General features: G+C 37.6%; 4 protein-coding genes across 7 annotated transcripts; 1 reads left to right on the top strand and 3 right to left on the bottom strand.

Annotated features, from left to right (window-relative positions):
* Positions 1-463: 463 nt before the first annotated feature.
* LOC5512723 (tRNA (guanine-N(7)-)-methyltransferase non-catalytic subunit wdr4) lies at positions 464-4,317 on the bottom strand. 4 transcript variants are annotated; one of them, XM_032382230.2, is made up of 11 exons: positions 4,179-4,317; positions 3,659-3,883; positions 3,359-3,445; positions 3,173-3,242; positions 2,768-2,880; positions 2,606-2,663; positions 2,204-2,293; positions 2,034-2,125; positions 1,538-1,721; positions 980-1,049; positions 464-675 (listed from the first exon to the last, which is right to left on the bottom strand). In XM_032382230.2, exons 1-11 carry the CDS (start codon positions 4,256-4,258, stop codon positions 521-523), a joined length of 1,224 nt encoding a protein of 407 aa, XP_032238121.2. In that variant the 5' UTR covers positions 4,259-4,317; the 3' UTR covers positions 464-520. The 4 variants fall into 4 exon arrangements, with proteins under 4 accessions (XP_032238121.2, XP_032238122.2, XP_032238123.2 ...); XM_032382231.2 differs by having other exon boundaries at positions 3,659-3,880; positions 4,179-4,297; XM_032382232.2 differs by lacking the exon at positions 3,659-3,883 and having other exon boundaries at positions 4,179-4,297.
* A 509-nt stretch (positions 4,318-4,826) lies between these two features.
* Positions 4,827-9,069, bottom strand: LOC5512728 (ras-related protein Rab-8A). The gene is made up of 8 exons (XM_001633031.3): positions 8,870-9,069; positions 8,666-8,726; positions 7,939-7,999; positions 7,572-7,649; positions 6,870-6,959; positions 6,325-6,390; positions 6,170-6,220; positions 4,827-6,029 (listed from the first exon to the last, which is right to left on the bottom strand). Exons 1-8 carry the CDS (start codon positions 8,991-8,993, stop codon positions 5,940-5,942), a joined length of 621 nt encoding a protein of 206 aa, XP_001633081.1. The 5' UTR covers positions 8,994-9,069; the 3' UTR covers positions 4,827-5,939.
* A 552-nt stretch (positions 9,070-9,621) lies between these two features.
* Positions 9,622-12,709, bottom strand: LOC116618467 (uncharacterized HIT-like protein slr1234). The gene is made up of 4 exons (XM_032382174.2): positions 12,256-12,709; positions 11,485-11,589; positions 10,970-11,045; positions 9,622-10,573 (listed from the first exon to the last, which is right to left on the bottom strand). The coding sequence occupies exons 1-4, from the start codon at positions 12,511-12,513 to the stop codon at positions 10,482-10,484; spliced, it is 531 nt and encodes a 176-aa protein (XP_032238065.2). The 5' UTR covers positions 12,514-12,709; the 3' UTR covers positions 9,622-10,481.
* Positions 12,710-12,828: 119 nt separating this feature from the next.
* On the top strand, positions 12,829-18,352 carry LOC5512735 (farnesyl pyrophosphate synthase). Its single transcript, XM_032382173.2, has 10 exons — positions 12,829-13,050; positions 13,666-13,690; positions 13,856-13,971; positions 14,447-14,527; positions 16,212-16,334; positions 16,413-16,495; positions 16,901-16,973; positions 17,305-17,382; positions 17,582-17,716; positions 18,057-18,352. The coding sequence occupies exons 1-10, from the start codon at positions 12,898-12,900 to the stop codon at positions 18,255-18,257; spliced, it is 1,068 nt and encodes a 355-aa protein (XP_032238064.2). The 5' UTR covers positions 12,829-12,897; the 3' UTR covers positions 18,258-18,352.
* The last annotated feature ends 85 nt before the right edge of the window (positions 18,353-18,437 follow it).

Below are 18,437 nucleotides of genomic sequence, written 5' to 3'. Positions count from 1 at the left end.
CGGAGCCATGAAACTTCTAAATCACGTTTCACTGGGAAAGATAAATGACGTTTCACGGACGTCGAAATGGAGGATTTCACGTTTCTCGACAGTGAAAAATTGCCAAATCTCGTTTCACGAAAAAAAACCTTTACCATCCTGAATAGTCCAAACACGAGTCGAGTTGCGCGACTGTTGCTCATGACATGCGGCAACACCATCCGTGAATTATGAGAGGACATACGCACAAAATAGAGATCTATTTCGTTTACAAAAAAAGGATTTCAGTACACAGCGCGCACAATGGCCTGAAACATGCATACGTACCCTAATCGTCAACTCTTCTCAGCCAATCCGAGCTTGCGTTTTACTAGGGTTGAGTTGTATAAAAGCAGCTACGCAACTTTACATTTCCCTTTTACCCACTTAAGACATCTTGTCGGTAGTGAGATGGGAATATGTAGCAAAACACTCTTAAACTGACTTAACGTTTATCTGATTTTATTTTAATATACAAAATTGCAACAATCGCCCATCAATATTATGTAACCTTGATTTTCTTAGCTGGGGAGCTCATAGCAGCTATTTTGTCTTTCTTCTGTTTAATTCTCTCCTCCTTTCTCGTCAAATATTCGGTCATATTGTCAACTTCTTTCTTACGTAGCGTTGACAGATGTGGTTCTTTCGATGTACATTCTGTAGAGCAAGATAGTCAATTATACCTATATTATATCCTGATAAGAACATGGCTAGCTCATTTAGAAGTTTCAAAGAGTTTCTTTGTCATCCTAGGAAAACTTTATGTTGGCTTCTTGCGTGGGTATGCTTTTAAGATAAAACTCTTTAAGATGATTTCTTTCAATGGCTCTCTAGGACATTATTTGTCTTCCAGACATATCTGTTGCTGAGAAGGGCTCTTTCCTCGCTAGCAGATGAAATACAGAGAAAAGAGGCCTCTGCTAGCAGGGAAAAGGGCTCTTTAAATTAAAATCAAACTCACCTTCTAGGTACTGCCAGTCACTTGCAGATGTATATATGGGAAGCTTCGCTGGCGATTCTAATTTGGAGAACTACAATGGAAAACAAAACTATTCTACCTTCTAAACCGAAAGAACACATTACTAGACACCGATGCAAGCCTATAGCAGGGAGAACTTAATTCACTAGATTTTTGTTAGGTGTTCTATGTCTTTTATACTTTCTTGTTTCCTTCGTTTTTCCCTTACTAAGTCCCATTTGGGCTTTGCTATGGAAATGCCCAAGGAAAGTATACTTTGCCTGGAAGGTACCGTCTGGAATATAAGTACTGGCTCACCTTAATATCCAGACAGTAAACTTTGTTTGAAATATGAGAACTGGCTCATCTTGAAATCAGGTCCAGTAAGTAGCAGATCTCGGGGGAGGGTTTAACCTCCCCCCCTTTGGGCTGCCATAAAGCCATATGAAAAAAAAATAATATCCTCTTTCCCCTTTGTCACTGAGCCAAACCCCCTCTTTAGTGAAAAGCCAGATCCGCCCCTGCAAGTACACTTAGCCTGGAATATTAGTACTGACTCGCCTTTAAATCAGGTCCAGTACACTTTGCCTGGAATATGAGAACTGGCTCTTTAGGATTGGGTTGGACACACCACAATCTGCCATCTGGGTCAAAAGTCACATGCCAGGGAGGTGTGCTGGTGACTATGGTATCTAGCTTTGTAACAGATTTTTGGTGAACGCTGAAGAGCTGTATCTCACAGGAACTAAAAGCAAAGAGAGAAAGCTTTATTAAAAGAGTGATTTGGGATGATTATTCATTAGTGTGGACCTTTTCAGAGCAATTTCTGCAAGAACCATCAATGTTCAGTCTGTCACCAGTATTAACCAAAAATGTGATTTAAACCGAAACTACGTGAAATCACCAAGCTCACATAATTGAATTATAAATATAGACAATCATTTGCATTCAGCTTGTCTTTCACAGAAAATTTCTAATTCTAAGGTTGGGCAAAATGAACCAAATATCCAAAATATTATGCTTGTTACTGAATACTCCGCCAGCAGGATGTACATACCCTTCCCCAACTACACAGACTACATGGTTCTTTTGGCAGCATGCCATACAAGCAACCACCTCAGAGACTTTCTGCTTCTCCTTATTTCCATCCTAAGGCAATAAAAAAAACACAAAAAGATAAAATTTATTTAAACTATGTAAGAAAATAATGCAAGAAAAGAAACATACCTCAGTGATTTGTTGACCTTTTTCTTCTTCCATTTGTTCAGTGTGTAATAGTCTACCGATCCTAAAGTCCCAAAAATGGATTGATCCATCCTAGAACCCACAAACAAAAAAGCAATACTAATACATTTGCATTATCCTATAATTGCATGCATGTTCAAGCTTAAAGCTGAATTTAACCATGAGAATCCTAAATAATATAGACAGATCTACAGTCGCAAGTGGTATATTGATATGGAAAAGGACAGAAAAACTGCAGCATGGTATCATTGATTGTTTTCCATATATTTTATGGTTGGCAAGACCAGAAATCAGTTTCATTTTACCGAACATACTTAATGATTATAATGATTATGGTTATATCAAGATTTTACTGTTTATTAAAAAAATAAACTTGTTGCTCACCCCTCCACCAGAAGCTAGGACTCCAGACTTGCTGAGAAGACAAATTTTACTAACAAAACTGGAATGATAATACAACATTAACTTCATAAATTTAGAGCTTATTTAAAAAAAAACAGTGGAATTGATATATTATTTATATATCAGTATCATTGAGTAACATACTCTTGGTGTTGAAGACAGAATGCCTCTATGTTGTACGAGTTGGGATAATGACTGACTCGAATTTTCTCATCTCTGTCTGCAGTGACAATAAACTTATTGTCATCTGTTACCACCTGTAATAACGATCATCAAAATATTATATTCAAGAGAGAGCTCTTTTTTCTTAATCTAAAAAAAGAACATGCCTTTTTTGAAATATGAAATCTGAAGTAACAAAGTTAATTACTTAATTTTTTTTAAAAATATTTTTGCTCAAAGTGTATGCCTATCAAAACACATTGAGAAAAAAAAACTGTTGTAAGGTCTGGACAGGGCTAGCTATAGAGCATGCATCCTGTGTAGCCCTAACAATAAACCCCAATAATAATCAACTAGACCCACTGACAGGATTTAATCATTACCTACCATATCCATTATCATGGAAAGGTGACCTAGAAGAAGTGATGGCTTTGCCACTGAATCTTTAGCTGAATATCTGTGAATAATCGGCATCACAGCATAAATCAGCCTTAAAAAAACACAAAACATTTATTGATGATGATGTGGATACTTACATAAATAAATTTAAGTGATTTTTGATCCCCAACTTACTGATAAACATCTCCTGCCTTGTCAGCAATAATGACGGTGTCCTCTTTTTGAGTAAAAGAGATGGCCGTGGCACGCTTGGTAAGTTTTCTGCCATCATACATTTTCACAAACAAAAACTTGGTAAGTTGCAGTACAAAAAACAACTTGGATAGGCCAAGGTATAAACTTCCTTCTTATTTACTAAAAGGCAGTCTTTTTCAGGTTTAATGACTGTACCATACCTACCCCCTCACTTACTCTGGTCATACCCCTGAAGCTACGATTCTAGTCAACACTGTTGACTGGCTATCTTTTCTCTACCTTTTACTGACATACTCCCAGGAGGATGTATTCCAGACCACTAAAGTCTTTCGGTTTGTGCAAATAGCAAATAGATTCCCTGAGGGTGAGAAAGCTCCGACTACACCATGACCAAGTGCAACGCTGAGCTCTTGTTTTGGGTCTGTTGTCTTTTTTTCTACTTGCTCTTCTTTCACTAGAGATTCTAGCTCTGACAAGTCACAGAACAACTTGCAGTCTCCACTGCTACACACAAAACAACAACAAACAAGAAATCAAGGACTGGCATTATTCTGCCTGAGGGGATACAACAGAGAACACAACAATTTTAAGTTTTGACTCCAAGTATATCTGGTCATGGAAATGCTTTAAGAGCTTAAGAAGATGAAAAATAAACTTAGTAGGGCAATCATAACATCAACAATTCATCCATATTATCATAATTTTACAAGAGTGGATATATTTGGGTTCAATCAAGAGTGGATGATATTGGGGTTAAATCAAAAGATTCTACAGTTTGTATTTCTCAGTAATAACTTACTTGTAATCTAAAATTCTGAATCGGGAGCAACACAGGATTCCAAGGAAAGATTGCTTTTTACTGAATATAAACACCGCCATGCTGCTTAGGAAGCCCGCGAATCATTTGCAGATCAGCGGTCAGCCACATATCCCGTATGTTACCGCCGCAATTTCATTTTCATGTCCCTGGGGCAGACTCATACCCAGTCGCTATTTGCTGTTGCGGGGACATCCACAGGAACCCTGAAGCGGAGACGAAAAAAAAAAAACAAGGCACGGCGCGGCGTCTGGGTACGAGACTGCCCCTGGGGCGAGATAGCGAGGCTGTTATACCTCGCACAAAATGTGAAACCAACGCAAAATGTAATACCTTGTTTAACTCGAAATTTAATAGCTTTCGCAAAAATAACAAAAAATGTTCTCTAACCACAAAATAGCTTTAAAATATTTTTTACACCTGTTATAGCTGAGTTTCCAATGCATATTGAAAGGCACCTTATACATAAGAAACAGTAGATCACCCTGGGGCAGATACAGGGGGAGATTGGGTGGATATCCCCCTTTTTGAGTAAAAAAAGGGGGTTGTGTTGGTATAACATTTTGTGGGGTAACAAGGTGCTTATAGACTAAAAAAACATAATCTAGAAGTTATGACTTGGCAAGTATCTTCATACAACATTTTTTTATTTGTATTATCCTTTTCAAATAGCAAATTCTATCTACTAACATTCTATCTACTCTCAAGCGCATTGGCTTTTCAAACTAAAGGGGTTCACAGTCTGGTGCAAACAGTAGTCAGACAAATACAATGTCTAGGCAATTATATTATCTATGATTTACAAAAAATATCTTCTACAATGCCACCCTGCTCATATCACATGCACCTTGTCTAAAAAGTAAAGGCCCAGCCCAAAAAACAACAACAACAACAAATCAAAGTAAGAGCTAGACAAATAAAGGTGACATCAAGTAGGTACAGAACTTTTGGTCGCTAAAATCTCAGAATTGTACAGCCAAGTATAATACTGCTTAACACTAAGTACATTGTATCTTGACAAGAATCTTATAAATAGCAGCAGGAAATATTGTTAAAAGTTTTTTTTTACTGCTTCACAGTCATGCATCCAGCCATCAAGCAAAGAAAAGAAAAAACCTCCTTCAAAAGGGAGGAAGATTCTTGCCTGCTGGGTTTAGTAATTGATTACTTCCCCTTAATTAAAGAATGCTTTATTTTTTGTAGTAGCTGAAAAGTCAAAATCCAAGCTTCCATCTGATTAAAAATTCCATTTTCTCTGATATCTTGATTGGCCTGTTAATCAGTCCAAGAGATCTCAATTAAAAAAAAAAAAGTAACAACATGAAAATACAAACTATGTGTCTTAAACCATTTGTGAGAAGTTACAAGGAAGGAGATATGGTCTGGATGCACGACTGCTAGAGAATAGTTCATCTCACACTGCTACGCTTTTCTTTCTGCTATACATCTACTTCATTGCATCAATATTTAAGTCACTAGCTTCAAGTACATTTGCAATCCCAGCCTTCTAACAAAAATCTGTTTTGACTGGAAACAGAAATTAATAAACTCCATAACTTAACATGGAGGATACACAACTGTCATTTTAGGTCATTTTAGGATGTTCTTATCCATTCATTTCAATAAAAACCAGGCCATGCTGATTTCCAGCATGTGGAAATCTCATGGTGTATTTTGGACAGTCTTAGCAATGCCTGTCACAATACTGCTCTTTTTCTGGCCTCATGCTCAAGAAGAGATCAGCTAAAGTGTCGAACATCTAAATATGCTTCGCTTTGTCTCTTTTTCATGTGTGATTTTGACTGCTCCAGTGGATGCAGGATTGGAATTCTCCTGAGAAAAATGAGTGTTAAATAAAAATGTTAGGATCGATTAAACTCATTTGAAATGATGATGGTGATAATGACCTCCCTATAATCTCACTCTTTCCAGCATGGACTCAATTTTAATGTCATGGAGGTAATTGTACATACCAATTTTTTGTCCATTTTGAGCTTGATATCCCTTGCAAGGGTAAAAAATGCCTGAGGAAAAAACAACAGATTTCTTTAATACTTTGAGAGGTTATTGCATAACTCCAATATTAAACAGTTGAAATAGGAAAGGTAAAATTTAGATTTTCACCAACCTCTTCTACATTTATGCTTGCTTTTGCACTGGTCTCCATGAACTTAATTCCATACTCAACTGCCAACTTAACAGAGACAACACGCATTAAATGCTGTTTGTTATTTACATTATTTCAGCCACAAATTAATGATATACATAAAACTGATCACAACACCAAAAAATACTTTGGTTAAACTGTCTGAACTGCAAAAGGTGGACCCTTATACAGAGCTCAAGTAAGAAACTGATAGTTTGGGGCTAGGAGAATAGAAAGTTATGAATTGGCAACAATGGGGGGTTGCATAATGGAAGAACCACTGTAAGATGGACCAGTCAAACCAATCATGGAGATGACAAATGACTACAAATGAGACGGTGAATAAGGTATCCTAGTGACAATAAGATGACACACTTAGTGACTTTTAAGTGAACCATAATGTTTGTTAGTGTATTCATTACAAAAGGATTTTTACTTCTTGGCTTGGATACAACAAGTATAAGGCTTCTGTAAGATAAGGCCACAAAATATTGCAGACCCATCTACCCGCTCACTACAGCACTTACCTGCTCTCCCCTTTCTTTGGATACCTGACGTCTGTCCTCCATGTCACATTTGTTTCCCAACACCATTTTCTCAACATCTTGTGATGCATGCTACAACATAATCAAACAAATTTTAAAACATCACTCATCATCTATTGTATTTCCTAATTTGATGGTAGAATACCCAGTGCATGAAAACTTTCCAACTGTTTATATCACCACTACAGAAAGTCTAAAACTGTAAACACTTTTCCACCAATCAAAAGTGTTGATTCCATGTATCAATAATGATCACTATTTTTAGCAATTGTCTACAAGCATTTTTTATTCTTTCTTCTATAGAAAAAGGGTTATAAAGCTTAGTTATCAAGGATAATACAGCAGATGTTTGAGATATGAGAAAACATTTTTCTTCCATCCAAAGTATCTAAAAAAAGTTGCCAATGCAAATGGTGAATAGCAAGTTTTGAAATGGAAGTTCTAAAGACAAATAAAAGGAGCTGTTGGATAACAAATATTTGCTGATAAATAAGGGTAGTGACTGATAGATAAAATATCATAATTGATAGATAAAATACCTAGTAATACTAGCAACATATGCAAATAATTCAAAATAGCAATCTTAATGATAGTTCTTTGTGCATTTCAAATAAATAATTGGTCATAGTTACACCTAAAGTAACACAAAACAGTTAATATTCAGTGTATAGTAGACAGGATTACCTCCTCAATATTTCTTATCCAGTTCTTGATGTTCTCAAAAGATTTGTCGTTAGTGATGTCATATACAAGCATGATTCCCTAAAAAAACATTTCACGAATGTTGGTAACGACATAAAAATGGTAACCTGAACATATTACTACAGCTACACTTTACTGTTGGATGAGGATTTGTTGATTCTTTCCAATCAACTAATTACATCTCATAAATAAAACTTGTGCCATTTTATTTGTTTCACCATGACCACTAAAACCTCTTATCCAGAACATTTTTCCTTTCAAAACAAAACAATTTGCCCAACGTTTTTAAGCACTGAAATTTGACCCAGCCCAGAGTTATAAGAATCTGTTTAGAGGTATACTACCATACCATAGCTCCTCTGTAGTAGGCAGTGGTGATGGTGCGGAATCGCTCTTGGCCAGCAGTATCCCTAATGATGGTTAAAAAGAACAATTCACAACTAACAAGGAAGTACAGAACCTCATAAAGGGAGCATAGGCAAGATAGGGTTACCTGGACAATAGATAAATTCTTTGAAATGTGTCTGTCAAAATATATGTAATAGAAGAAACAAAGAAATGAAATTGATATTAAAGCAAATCAAACCCCTTATCAACAATTTTACATCACAAAGAGAGCTATTTTTTTAGCACCTTGACATGTGATTAATAAAGAGTGGAACATGTCCCAAACAAATAGATAATTAGCGAGAAAACCAGAAGTTGATTAGTGCAAAATCGGCACATTTGCAAATCTGATTGTTAATGAACTCCAATACATGAAATATTCATTGCACAGGATAAAAAAAGACAACAACAGAATAAAAAATGACAACAAGCAAGATCACCGTAATTTTATCTCATCTTCGTTCAAAGTTCTTCTTCCTTTTAGAAAGCGATGATCCATTAATGCAATAAAAACAATTGAGTAATGCACGTGAGAGCAGCTTTCCATCTTCTTATCTTTGCGCTTTTAATTTCTTATTCAGAATTCAAGGCTGAGAGAACAGGGCTTGAAGTCAAGAGGGGGTTTGATTGATCGTCAAGCTACTACATCTTTTCAAAAGGCTTCAGGCCATAGTGACGCCAATACGTACCAAATTTGCAGCTTGATTTTCTTGCCATCTAATTCAATTGTTCGTATTTTAAAGTCAATACCTACAACAGTAAAACACAAGGTAGTCCTCAACAATATAAAGTCTTTAGTTTAGCCGCAAAAAATAAAAATAAACTGTGTCTAAAGTTGTAACTTCGCTTTGATTCTACCCAAAAACACCTCGAAGCTCTGAATACGTTCTTACCAATTGTAGAGATAAATGTTGAGTTAAACGCATCTTCGGAAAACCTAAAAAGGACGCATGTCTTGCCTACTCCTGAGTCACCGATTAATAGCAACTTGAAGAGGAAATCGTAGGTTTTCGCCATGCCAAAGCATAGAGAACGAACTCCTCGATTTCCTGTTCACTTTAGAGAAACTTCGAATTGGGCAGGCGTGGCGACATAACTGCGCATGCGCTAGGAGACTGGTACGAGTCATACCACAGGGAGCCATTGTTTTTTTTTTTTGAAAAAAAAAAATCATGATTTCGTCGTGCACGATATTGATTTTTTTTTCGCCTTTTTTTCTGTTCAGTGCATTATGCATATTTCCATTCTGTGAATTTCTATGAAAATCTTCTTTTCTGTGAAAATCTATGAGGCCTAGCATGTGCCCCCTCCCCGAGAGGGGTAGCCAAATACAGAAACTCAGGTAAGAGAAAATTAATTCTTTACAGCCACAAAAAAGGAAAACAAGCATTCAAATTTTGTAATTTTATTCAAATACATTAATAGGCAGTGCCATAGCAGTCTTTGAAATATTGGAGGGGCACAATACAGAAACATTAAGTAAAATATTGGGGGGGGGGGCACAGCCACCCCCAACTGGTCATTTCCTTATGTATATCTTAAATATTTGGGGGGGGGGGGGGGCATGTGCCCCCAGTGCCCTACCCCCTGCTACGAGCCTGAGGTCATCACATAAGAACAGTGCAGATTCAAAGGAGCCAAAAACTAACAACATTAAAGTAAATTTACTTTCCTTTTTAGTTTCCTGGAGAAAGTTACAGTTTGTGGGTAAAATGCTTATTCAACCACAGGACACTGAGATAAGCCTTGCATTTCACCTTCCAAGAAATGCTACCACTCTTTCTTAATTCCTCACTGCTTGTTTCAGCCCCCTTGTAGTCCCCACATGGATTCCCTGCTACTATAAACCATCCATTTCCCCTTTAATAGGACAATAACATTACTTTTGAGGGCATGACGTTGATTTGTGGCTGGAGTAGCATCATTTGCACCCAAGCACAGCGAGTTTTGGGGCTGGTGAGGAGTGGTCTTCATAGTGCAATTTTGAGCCAAGGAAACTGGTTGTGAAGTAGAGACTTTGGTTGTCTTTAGAACTTGCCGAGCCATGTTTTGCATTGCAGACTCAGCCCTCGGGGTTTTGAAATCGCTTGACAACTGTGGCTGAAACATTTTATCCCCTAAGAAGTGCTTCAGAAGCGATTGGAGCTGTTTGAAGCATTTTTGCAGCAGTACACACTAGAAAGATGTAACAGGCTGCTTTAAAAAGACATCGAGGAGTTCACCGCTTTGAAGCTGCTGAAGCGAAATGAAAGCGTGCTGCAAACTGGAACTAAAATGGTATCCATGGATATCATTGGTCAAGTGTGGCAGCAGAGCGTGAACATCGCCAATCAGAATAGGGCGGTAAACTCCATTTGTGGCCCTCACTTTTGCCATTTGGTCTGCACAAATAGAGTGTTTTGAAGAGGGCTATTTACAATTTGGCCATGCGTAGTGATAATAATAATGAGTAGTAGTGTATTTCATATTCTCAGTTAACACTCAAGCATTAAATTCATAAGCTCACTACCCTGGAGGCCAACTCATTTGTCGTCCTCCAATCACATGAATATGCAAATGATACACGGACTGGGCTGCATCCACCCCATTGTTGATCACTAGAAAGGAAATCAATACTTGGTTATAACACAATATTGTCAAGAGTTTACAAATCCAGGGGTTGCAGGAGGGTGAGGTCTGAATTGAAAACTCAAATTATAAATTATAAACAATTTTAGAGTTTTACCCCTCTGTAGCCCATATGCAGCTGTTTGTACTACGAAGTTCATGCAATGTCTTAAGATACTGACCGTGCGTGACTCTATGCTCTTAAATTAACGAACCAAGCTAGTTACGAAATGCCGGCATAAGAAAATATTTTATGCAACGAACTATAAAGGGAGTTGAACTGTTAAGTAATTCCAGAGCCTGATGATTGCATAGCATGAAACTCTGAGTCGCTGGTGTGCCAGGAACCATATATATTATTGTATATTTTTAAGAATTAGTAGTACCTATTCTGTAGCCATTGTCTGCAAGTCCTTCTTGCTGTGCAACTTTCTTGGCAACAAACATGAGATGTCCAATCAGCTATAAGGAAAGAAAAACATTCCTGTTATAAGAATATTGAATAGACACTACATAACCCAGGATGTCTCCTACACTCCATCTGGCTGATTAAAAGAAATAAGGAGTAAAACTATTGCAAGCTCAGAAGAAGGTAAAGAATCTTCCTAATTCCAAATATTGAGCAGAACTAGAGCTTTAAGGGATGACCTAATCTTAGTCTAACAGTAAATATACAATAGTGTCTCGATCTATATTATTTTAAAATTCATTAACAAACAACAATTTATAAAAACTTATATTATTGCTACAATAAACAAATTAGCAATACTAAAAGCATGAAAACATGCCTTCCTCTTTCCCCACTGCAGATGAGGCTACCACCAGGCATCAAATTCTAGCTAGAGCTACTCTGGTTTCTCTCTAGTCCTCCTGTCTGTATTTGTGCAAGGGTGTAACTTACAGGAATATCATCCTCTGCCATGTCATTTAGTTGATTGAGCTGTTTTCTTGGAATGACTAACGCATGCTTGGGAGCAACTGGATTCACATCACGGAAGGCTATGGCCTGTAGAGGTATGAAAGCAGAAAATGCAAATTTTATTTAAAAATTCACTGACCCAAGGTAATACCCAAGACCCTAAAACAGGGATTGCCAGATTTATTGGTGAATTGGTGTATTAGACTTGTTGAGTGCATCAAGCAAGTGTTTAAATAGACCCAACCCTCTGTTGCCTGGGGTGCTGGGGTGAGGTGGAGGGGGGGGTGTGGGAGAGGATCAGAATATTAGAAGATGAATTAAGTCACAAAAGGACGGACCATTTAATATTTGGCGGGAGGCTTATATTTTTTGCTCCATTACTTGGACAGTTTTGCTGCTTGATGTGGTGATTTTTTTCAGCCAGGTATTGCTTAGTTGAATTTTTAAGGGCCTGAACCTTGCTCCATTTTCTGGGAGGACGGGAGGGGGGGAATCAGTCACTCCCCCATCAAAAATATCAGACGGTCCATCCCTAAATGTCCAGCTGAAGAGATTCCAAGGTCATTAGATAGATAAGACTTTACTCACGAATAGAAATAAATAACAAAGGGTCATCAATATAACAAGACAAAAGCTATTATTACATAGATAAGACTTTACTCACGAATAGAAATAAATAACAAAGGGTCATCAATATAACAAGACAAAAGCTATTATTACATTTTACTTATTCTTGTAATAACACTCTCTTACCTTGTCATCTTCGTAGATGATGTCTGCAGGAATCTCTTTGCTCAAAATCTTGTCAAATATTGTTGGTTCACCTTTGGTTTTGGCGGCTTCCTTTGCCTTTTCAACTTCGTCTGACTGCAGTATTGGTGTTTTGCAAAACTCTCTGGAACCCGCCAAAAGTCTTGGCGCTAAGCTCAATGCCGCTGCGGTAGTTATTATCGTTTTGCGAGAAAGAAAAGTAGAAGTCCTGCACAACGCATATCGCAGGCAACTAGCCATTATTAGAAAATGACAGGCTATGTCCTTCAAGCCAACGAATATGGTGTACCCTAACGATATTTTGTGTCAATCAATTCAAATACCAAGTACATGCCTTAGAAATTGTAGACCGCTGACAAATACTGGATCATTTTTTTTCGTGACAAGTAAAACAGAAATTCACACACACACAAAATATATAAATATTGGAAGCTCTCAATTATATGATTTTTTGTCCGTTCACTTATTTTCATGTTTATACTATTTTCGTGGGATTTCTTTTATTACCTTATACTTTATCAAATCCCGCCCCAGTCCCGATCCTCTAGCAACGCCTGGTAGTTTTCCATTTCTTCACCCGTGTTACGAGTCTGGCCACGAATCTGAGTCACATTCTCCTTTGAAATGAGTGACTCCGCAAAACCAAAGAAGTCTCGAAAGCTAACAAGTGACGACTGGAAGCTTTTTGATGATGCTTTTCCAGGATTTGTTAACGATTTAGTACAAAAGGAGGAGAATGACTTGGCGATTGGTGATTCCATAAAATGGCTTCGTGAGGTGAGATCGCGTATCCTAAAAATAGTCTTAATACTTATATTTATCGTGGATTTGTTTGAGAAGCGTGAAATACTATAACCCATAAATGTAAGATCATCATGATGGTGTTTAACGATTTAAATGCCTAGACTTGGAAAGTTGTGTATAATTATTATTGATCGCTTTCCATTTGAATAAATATTCTTTGCGATTTTATTAATTTTGAAATTAAAATTTTGTTAGTATAACCTAATGGATTATTGACATTTTTTGTTTGCTTTTGAATTTGTGTTTTTTAATATTCTAAATTGATATTGAGTCGGCTACTTGAAACATATGCCCTCTTAACAATTGTGCTCATTTGATTTTTCAATGTCATTGATAACAGTTTTCAATGCATCCAAATTACATCTTACAAAATAGGGTATTGAAAGACCCTCTGTCAGCTACAATTTTGTATTATCGTGTTTATTGGATTCTTGGTTTCACCTTTTTTATGGTAAACATCAAACTGGGTATTAGTTTAGGGGTGTCTCACTAGATGACAGACAAACATATGCGAGTTTTATTATTAAATCCCAAAAGCTTTTTATCATAATAATATTAGTAGAAATAACATGCCTTTTTACTTTTTAGGTTTTAGAATACAACGTTCCTGGAGGTATGTTTTTTTCATTTTTTGTCTCATCCCATTGTCCAATCTCTTCTTCTTTGTAGAATGATCATGACATGAGTTTGATTGATCATAAGTAGATAAGATATCCAGTGATTGAAGATTACTAGGCTTCTTCCTTCTTGTTGTATAAGAAATCTTAATTCATTTTAGGGAAGAGAAATCGTGGACTGTCGGTTATTGGCTCCCTGCGGCATCTTATCAGAGAAGAACATTTCACAGATGAACATTTGAGAGTAGCTCTTCTTTTGGGCTGGTGTGTTGAGTGGGTAAGTTGTTACTTTGCAGGACATACCTTTGGGGGGGGGAGGATTCGCTACACCCCTCCCCCTTGGCTGCAAAAAAGTGAGACATTTCTCATCGAATGATCTTTAAATATTATACTTTTCCCATTTGAAAAACCCCACCCTATGATAAACCCCACCCTATGATAAACCCCACCCTATGATAAACCCAACCCTATGATAAACCCCACCCTATGATAAACCCCACCCTATGATAAACCCCACCCTATGATAAACCCACCCTATGATAAACCCCACCCTATGATAAACCCCACCCTATGATAAACCCCACCCTATGATAAACCCCACCCTATGATAAACCCCCACATTGCACCCCTGCAATTTTTCTGTAGCTTGCAATAACATTGTTTTGGGATTTCACTATAAAACTTTGGAGGCCTAAGAGGGAAAGGTACTCATTCTGTAAATTGCTTATGAATATTTACCCCTACCTTTCTAGTTTCAGGCATTTTTCCTTGTGGCGGATGATATCATGGACCAATCAATGACAAGACGAGGGCAGCCCTGCTGGTACAGACAGGTATTAGAGTGATCAGAATACAGCACCAGAAAGTTTGGGAGATACTAGGGTACATGGAAGAGGGAAGTATTTGGGTAGCCTGCGATGCCTCCTGAATTAATCCTTACATTATTATCATCTGTGTATCAGCGGCTAGTTGCTTGTTCTGACTTGATTCGGACCCCCAACAATGATCTTTTTACCATCAACAAAATCCATCTTGCTCTCTATTCTAGATTATTCTATCTATTCTAGATTCAACAACTTTTTCACAGATTCAAACACTTTTACACAGAGATCTTCACAAAACAAGAGTATTTTAGATAAATTTTGGTCTCTAAAACAAAATTTCTCCATTTTAGACAACAAAGACTGGAACGACTGCCTGTTGGACAATTAGTTTGCCAGAGAGAAGAAAATCTTGAGAACCAATAGAATACATTATAGATACTCAGTTTGCTGGGGGTCCTGAACAAGCTATCGGCCACTATTTCCCATACCGTAAATTCAGAAAGTTTTTGCGGTCAGCATGCAGGCTAGTGGTCGGGAAGTCCCACCATAAACTGAATCCCTAACCCTGAGTCTTTGAGATTACAGTGGAACCCCGCTTTATGGACACCCGCTTAATACGGACACTCCATTTTTTTGGGACATTATTCAAAGTCCTGACAAAAGTCTCATATATTCTCTTATAATTGAACCCGCTTTATATGGATACCCATTAACACAGACAACTGACACTTTTATGTGGCCCGAAAGACATTTTTCATACAAAACTAACCCTGGTTTACGGACAAAAAAAATGGGGGCCTTGCACTTTCAGGATATTGATGCACTTTAAATAAGGCCTTTCTCGAGGTTATAATTGGATATTATCAAGCTTTTCTAGAGACCAGACTATAGAATAGGCAAATTCAGAGTGTACAAAATGCCTTCTGAGCAGAGTTTTCACAACCTTTGTTGAATTACAGTATAATGGATTCAGTTAGAATAATTGAGTTGAAATTGGCAATCGCAAGGACGATTGAGGAAAAGAGTAGTTATCCTGTTTTGTTGTTGTTGTTTATAGTGAAATTGGCAATCGCAAGGACGATTGAGGAAAAGAGTAGTTATCCTGTTTTGTTGTTGTTGTTTATAAAAAATATTGCTATGAATTTGGGTAATAAAGAAATAACCGGAACATATCACTAGTTCGCAGAAGTACTTTATCCAAATGTTACTTGATACACGACTTTTAAAGATTTCAATATGAAGCATGTTGTGTTGCTGTAGCCTGAGTTGAGTTTTTAAAATGCATTTTGACGTCTTTTAGGGCAGCCTGCTTAATACGGACACCCCTAAAATATGGACACTTATGAACGTCCCGAGGGTGTCCGTATTAACAGGGTTCCACTGTAGTAAGATAAGTAAGGAGAAATGCCGTACAGCATATAGTATTTGCTCACACCCCACCCCTGCAATTTTTCTGTCCTTAGCAATAACATATTATTGGGTTGTTTTTGTTTCTGTACCCATGACCATAGCTGGCACTGAGGCAGCGCTCCCCCCTCCCTCCCTCTCCTGGTAGACCCTCCCCCCTAGCTATAGGCAAGATACCGTGTGTAGCACAAAAGGTTCATTGTAGAAGATATGCTGTGGCATATGGGATGGCACAACGCTTCAGTATACTTACAGTAACTCATAATTATGCTTATCATTGTTCCAGCCTGAAGTTGGGAATATAGCTATTAATGATGGCATCATGATTGAGCAGACAGTCTTCAGACTTTTAAAGAAACACATCAAGCATCAAAGTTATTATGTGGATGTTGTGGAGCTATTTCATGAGGTATCCTAATGGCGTATTCTTATACTTTTTTCTTGTGTAAATCATGTGGATCTGATCTTATTTCCTCTGTTGCCCTAGGTGGCTTACCTGACTTCACTGGGACAGTCACTCGATCTGAGAACAAAACCTGGTGAAAATTTTGAAGGGTTTACATTAGATAGGTATAACACATATTATGCTGCATCAGGGACAAGCAAGAGCATGGGTTTTGTTAAAATAAGGCATGTGGAAAAAGTAGGGGAGGGAGGAGAGGTGGAAAAAACATAGAAAAGATGGTTTGTACAGAACAGACTCTCCCTTTTTTCCTTTTACTTCTTTTGTCCTAAATGTTGTTTTCTCATGTCTTATGCAGCTTCTTTGGTATATCTCAAAAGAAAAGCCACACAAATTCCACATTTTGGCATGTCGATCATATTGTACCTAGTTGAAAAAAGACATATATAAATTATTGCTAAAACATTTGCAAGGTTGTTTATAAGTTGCATGCATTTGATTACAATTTTGTTAGATGAGGCGCAGCAAAAATGGCTCCAAATAATAATATAAGTTTTTCTGTCTGGTTCTAGGTACCGTACAATTGTCAAACACAAGACTGCTTTCTATTCTTTTTACCTCCCTGTGGCACTTGCCATGTTCGTGGTAGGTATATCAAATATAACTACTCCGATTATTGAGTAATGGTAGTCTGACATACCATCATACTGTACATACGGTGGGGGACATTGGCAGGGGTCTGGAAACCTCAAAATTGTTTGATCGCAAAAAAAAAACCTGAAAATCTAGGAGAATGTACAGAGGTTGATGGAGCATTATGTATCAAATTGCTGCAATCATTCCCCCCCCCCTACTCATGTTGGGTCTCTGAGAAGATCCCCATCTACTTCCAGGTGGAGGTTAATGCTTTTGTTTTTATAATGTACTGCCTAATGTGTTATCTTTTATTCCACATTTCTCTCTATTTTTTTTACAGGCTGGTATCAAAGATGAGGCATCCCATGCTAATGCAAAGATAATTTTACTGGAAATGGGCGAGTTCTTCCAGATACAAGTAAGCTACTAACAAGCCAATCATTTATTAATGGTTGATGACATGGGAAGAAATAACAGCAACTCCATCCATGGAGTTTTTTCTTTGGACATCCTCAATTAGCATCATTTTTATTTTAAAATTTGCAAAATCTCTAATAAAAGTGATTATACAAAGTCCCGTCCCCATATTTACACCTTCTCTGCGTGTGGTTTCTTAGGATGACTACATCGACGTGTTTGGGGATGCGTCTGTGACAGGGAAGGTGGGAACTGATATTGAAGAAGGGAAGTGCACATGGCTGGTGGTGCAAGCCCTCAAAAGAGCTAATGCACAACAACTGACTATAATAAAAGTAAGTTGCAGAATTTTGTGCTAACCTGTTAACCATAAGGCAGGCCCGTACCCAGGAGGGGGGTGCAGGGGGTGCGAATGCACACCCCACAACGGCGGAAGGTCCACTTCCGATTCTCAATAGTCGAGCTATTCGTAGACCAAACTATCACTCTGGTATGTACTCAAATCCGACAATAAACGTCCCGTGGAGATACTGGAAAGGCATAAAAAATTCCCTTTTTTTTTGGGGGGGGGGGGGGTGGTCAGATTTTTATCAGAAAACTGACTTTCCCCCACAACCCCCCTCTTGGTCTTAAAGCTATATATCCGTCTTAATGTTTTTCATTTTTCATTTCCAGGAAAATCTCGGAATAAATGACATAGAGGCATCAGCTAAAGTCAAGCGAGTCTACCGCGAGTTGAATCTAGAACAAGTTTTCCATGAATACGAAGAAGCAAGCTACCAAAGAATTATAGACCTCATCTCTAAACACTCAGGGGACCTGCCTGACGAAGTGTTCTTGGATTTTGTTAGAAAAATTTATAAACGAAAAAAGTAATAATTGAAATTCACTATTATCTAGAGTGCAAAAATTGAATTCGGAATTTTGACTTTTTTTCAGAGAAACAAATATAAAACAAGTTTCAAACCTTACATTCGCCTCTTGCTTTCTTCCCCCCTTCCCCTAAAAAAACCTTGTACTCTACAAAGTTCTTTTTATAGGTGATTTTATTACTTA

Source organism: Nematostella vectensis, chromosome 3 (genome assembly GCF_932526225.1).
Source record: "Nematostella vectensis chromosome 3, jaNemVect1.1, whole genome shotgun sequence".
NCBI lineage: Eukaryota > Metazoa > Cnidaria > Anthozoa > Actiniaria > Edwardsiidae > Nematostella > Nematostella vectensis.
The sequence above is the reverse complement of the archived record's forward strand: the minus strand, read 5'-3'. Positions and strand labels throughout refer to the sequence as shown.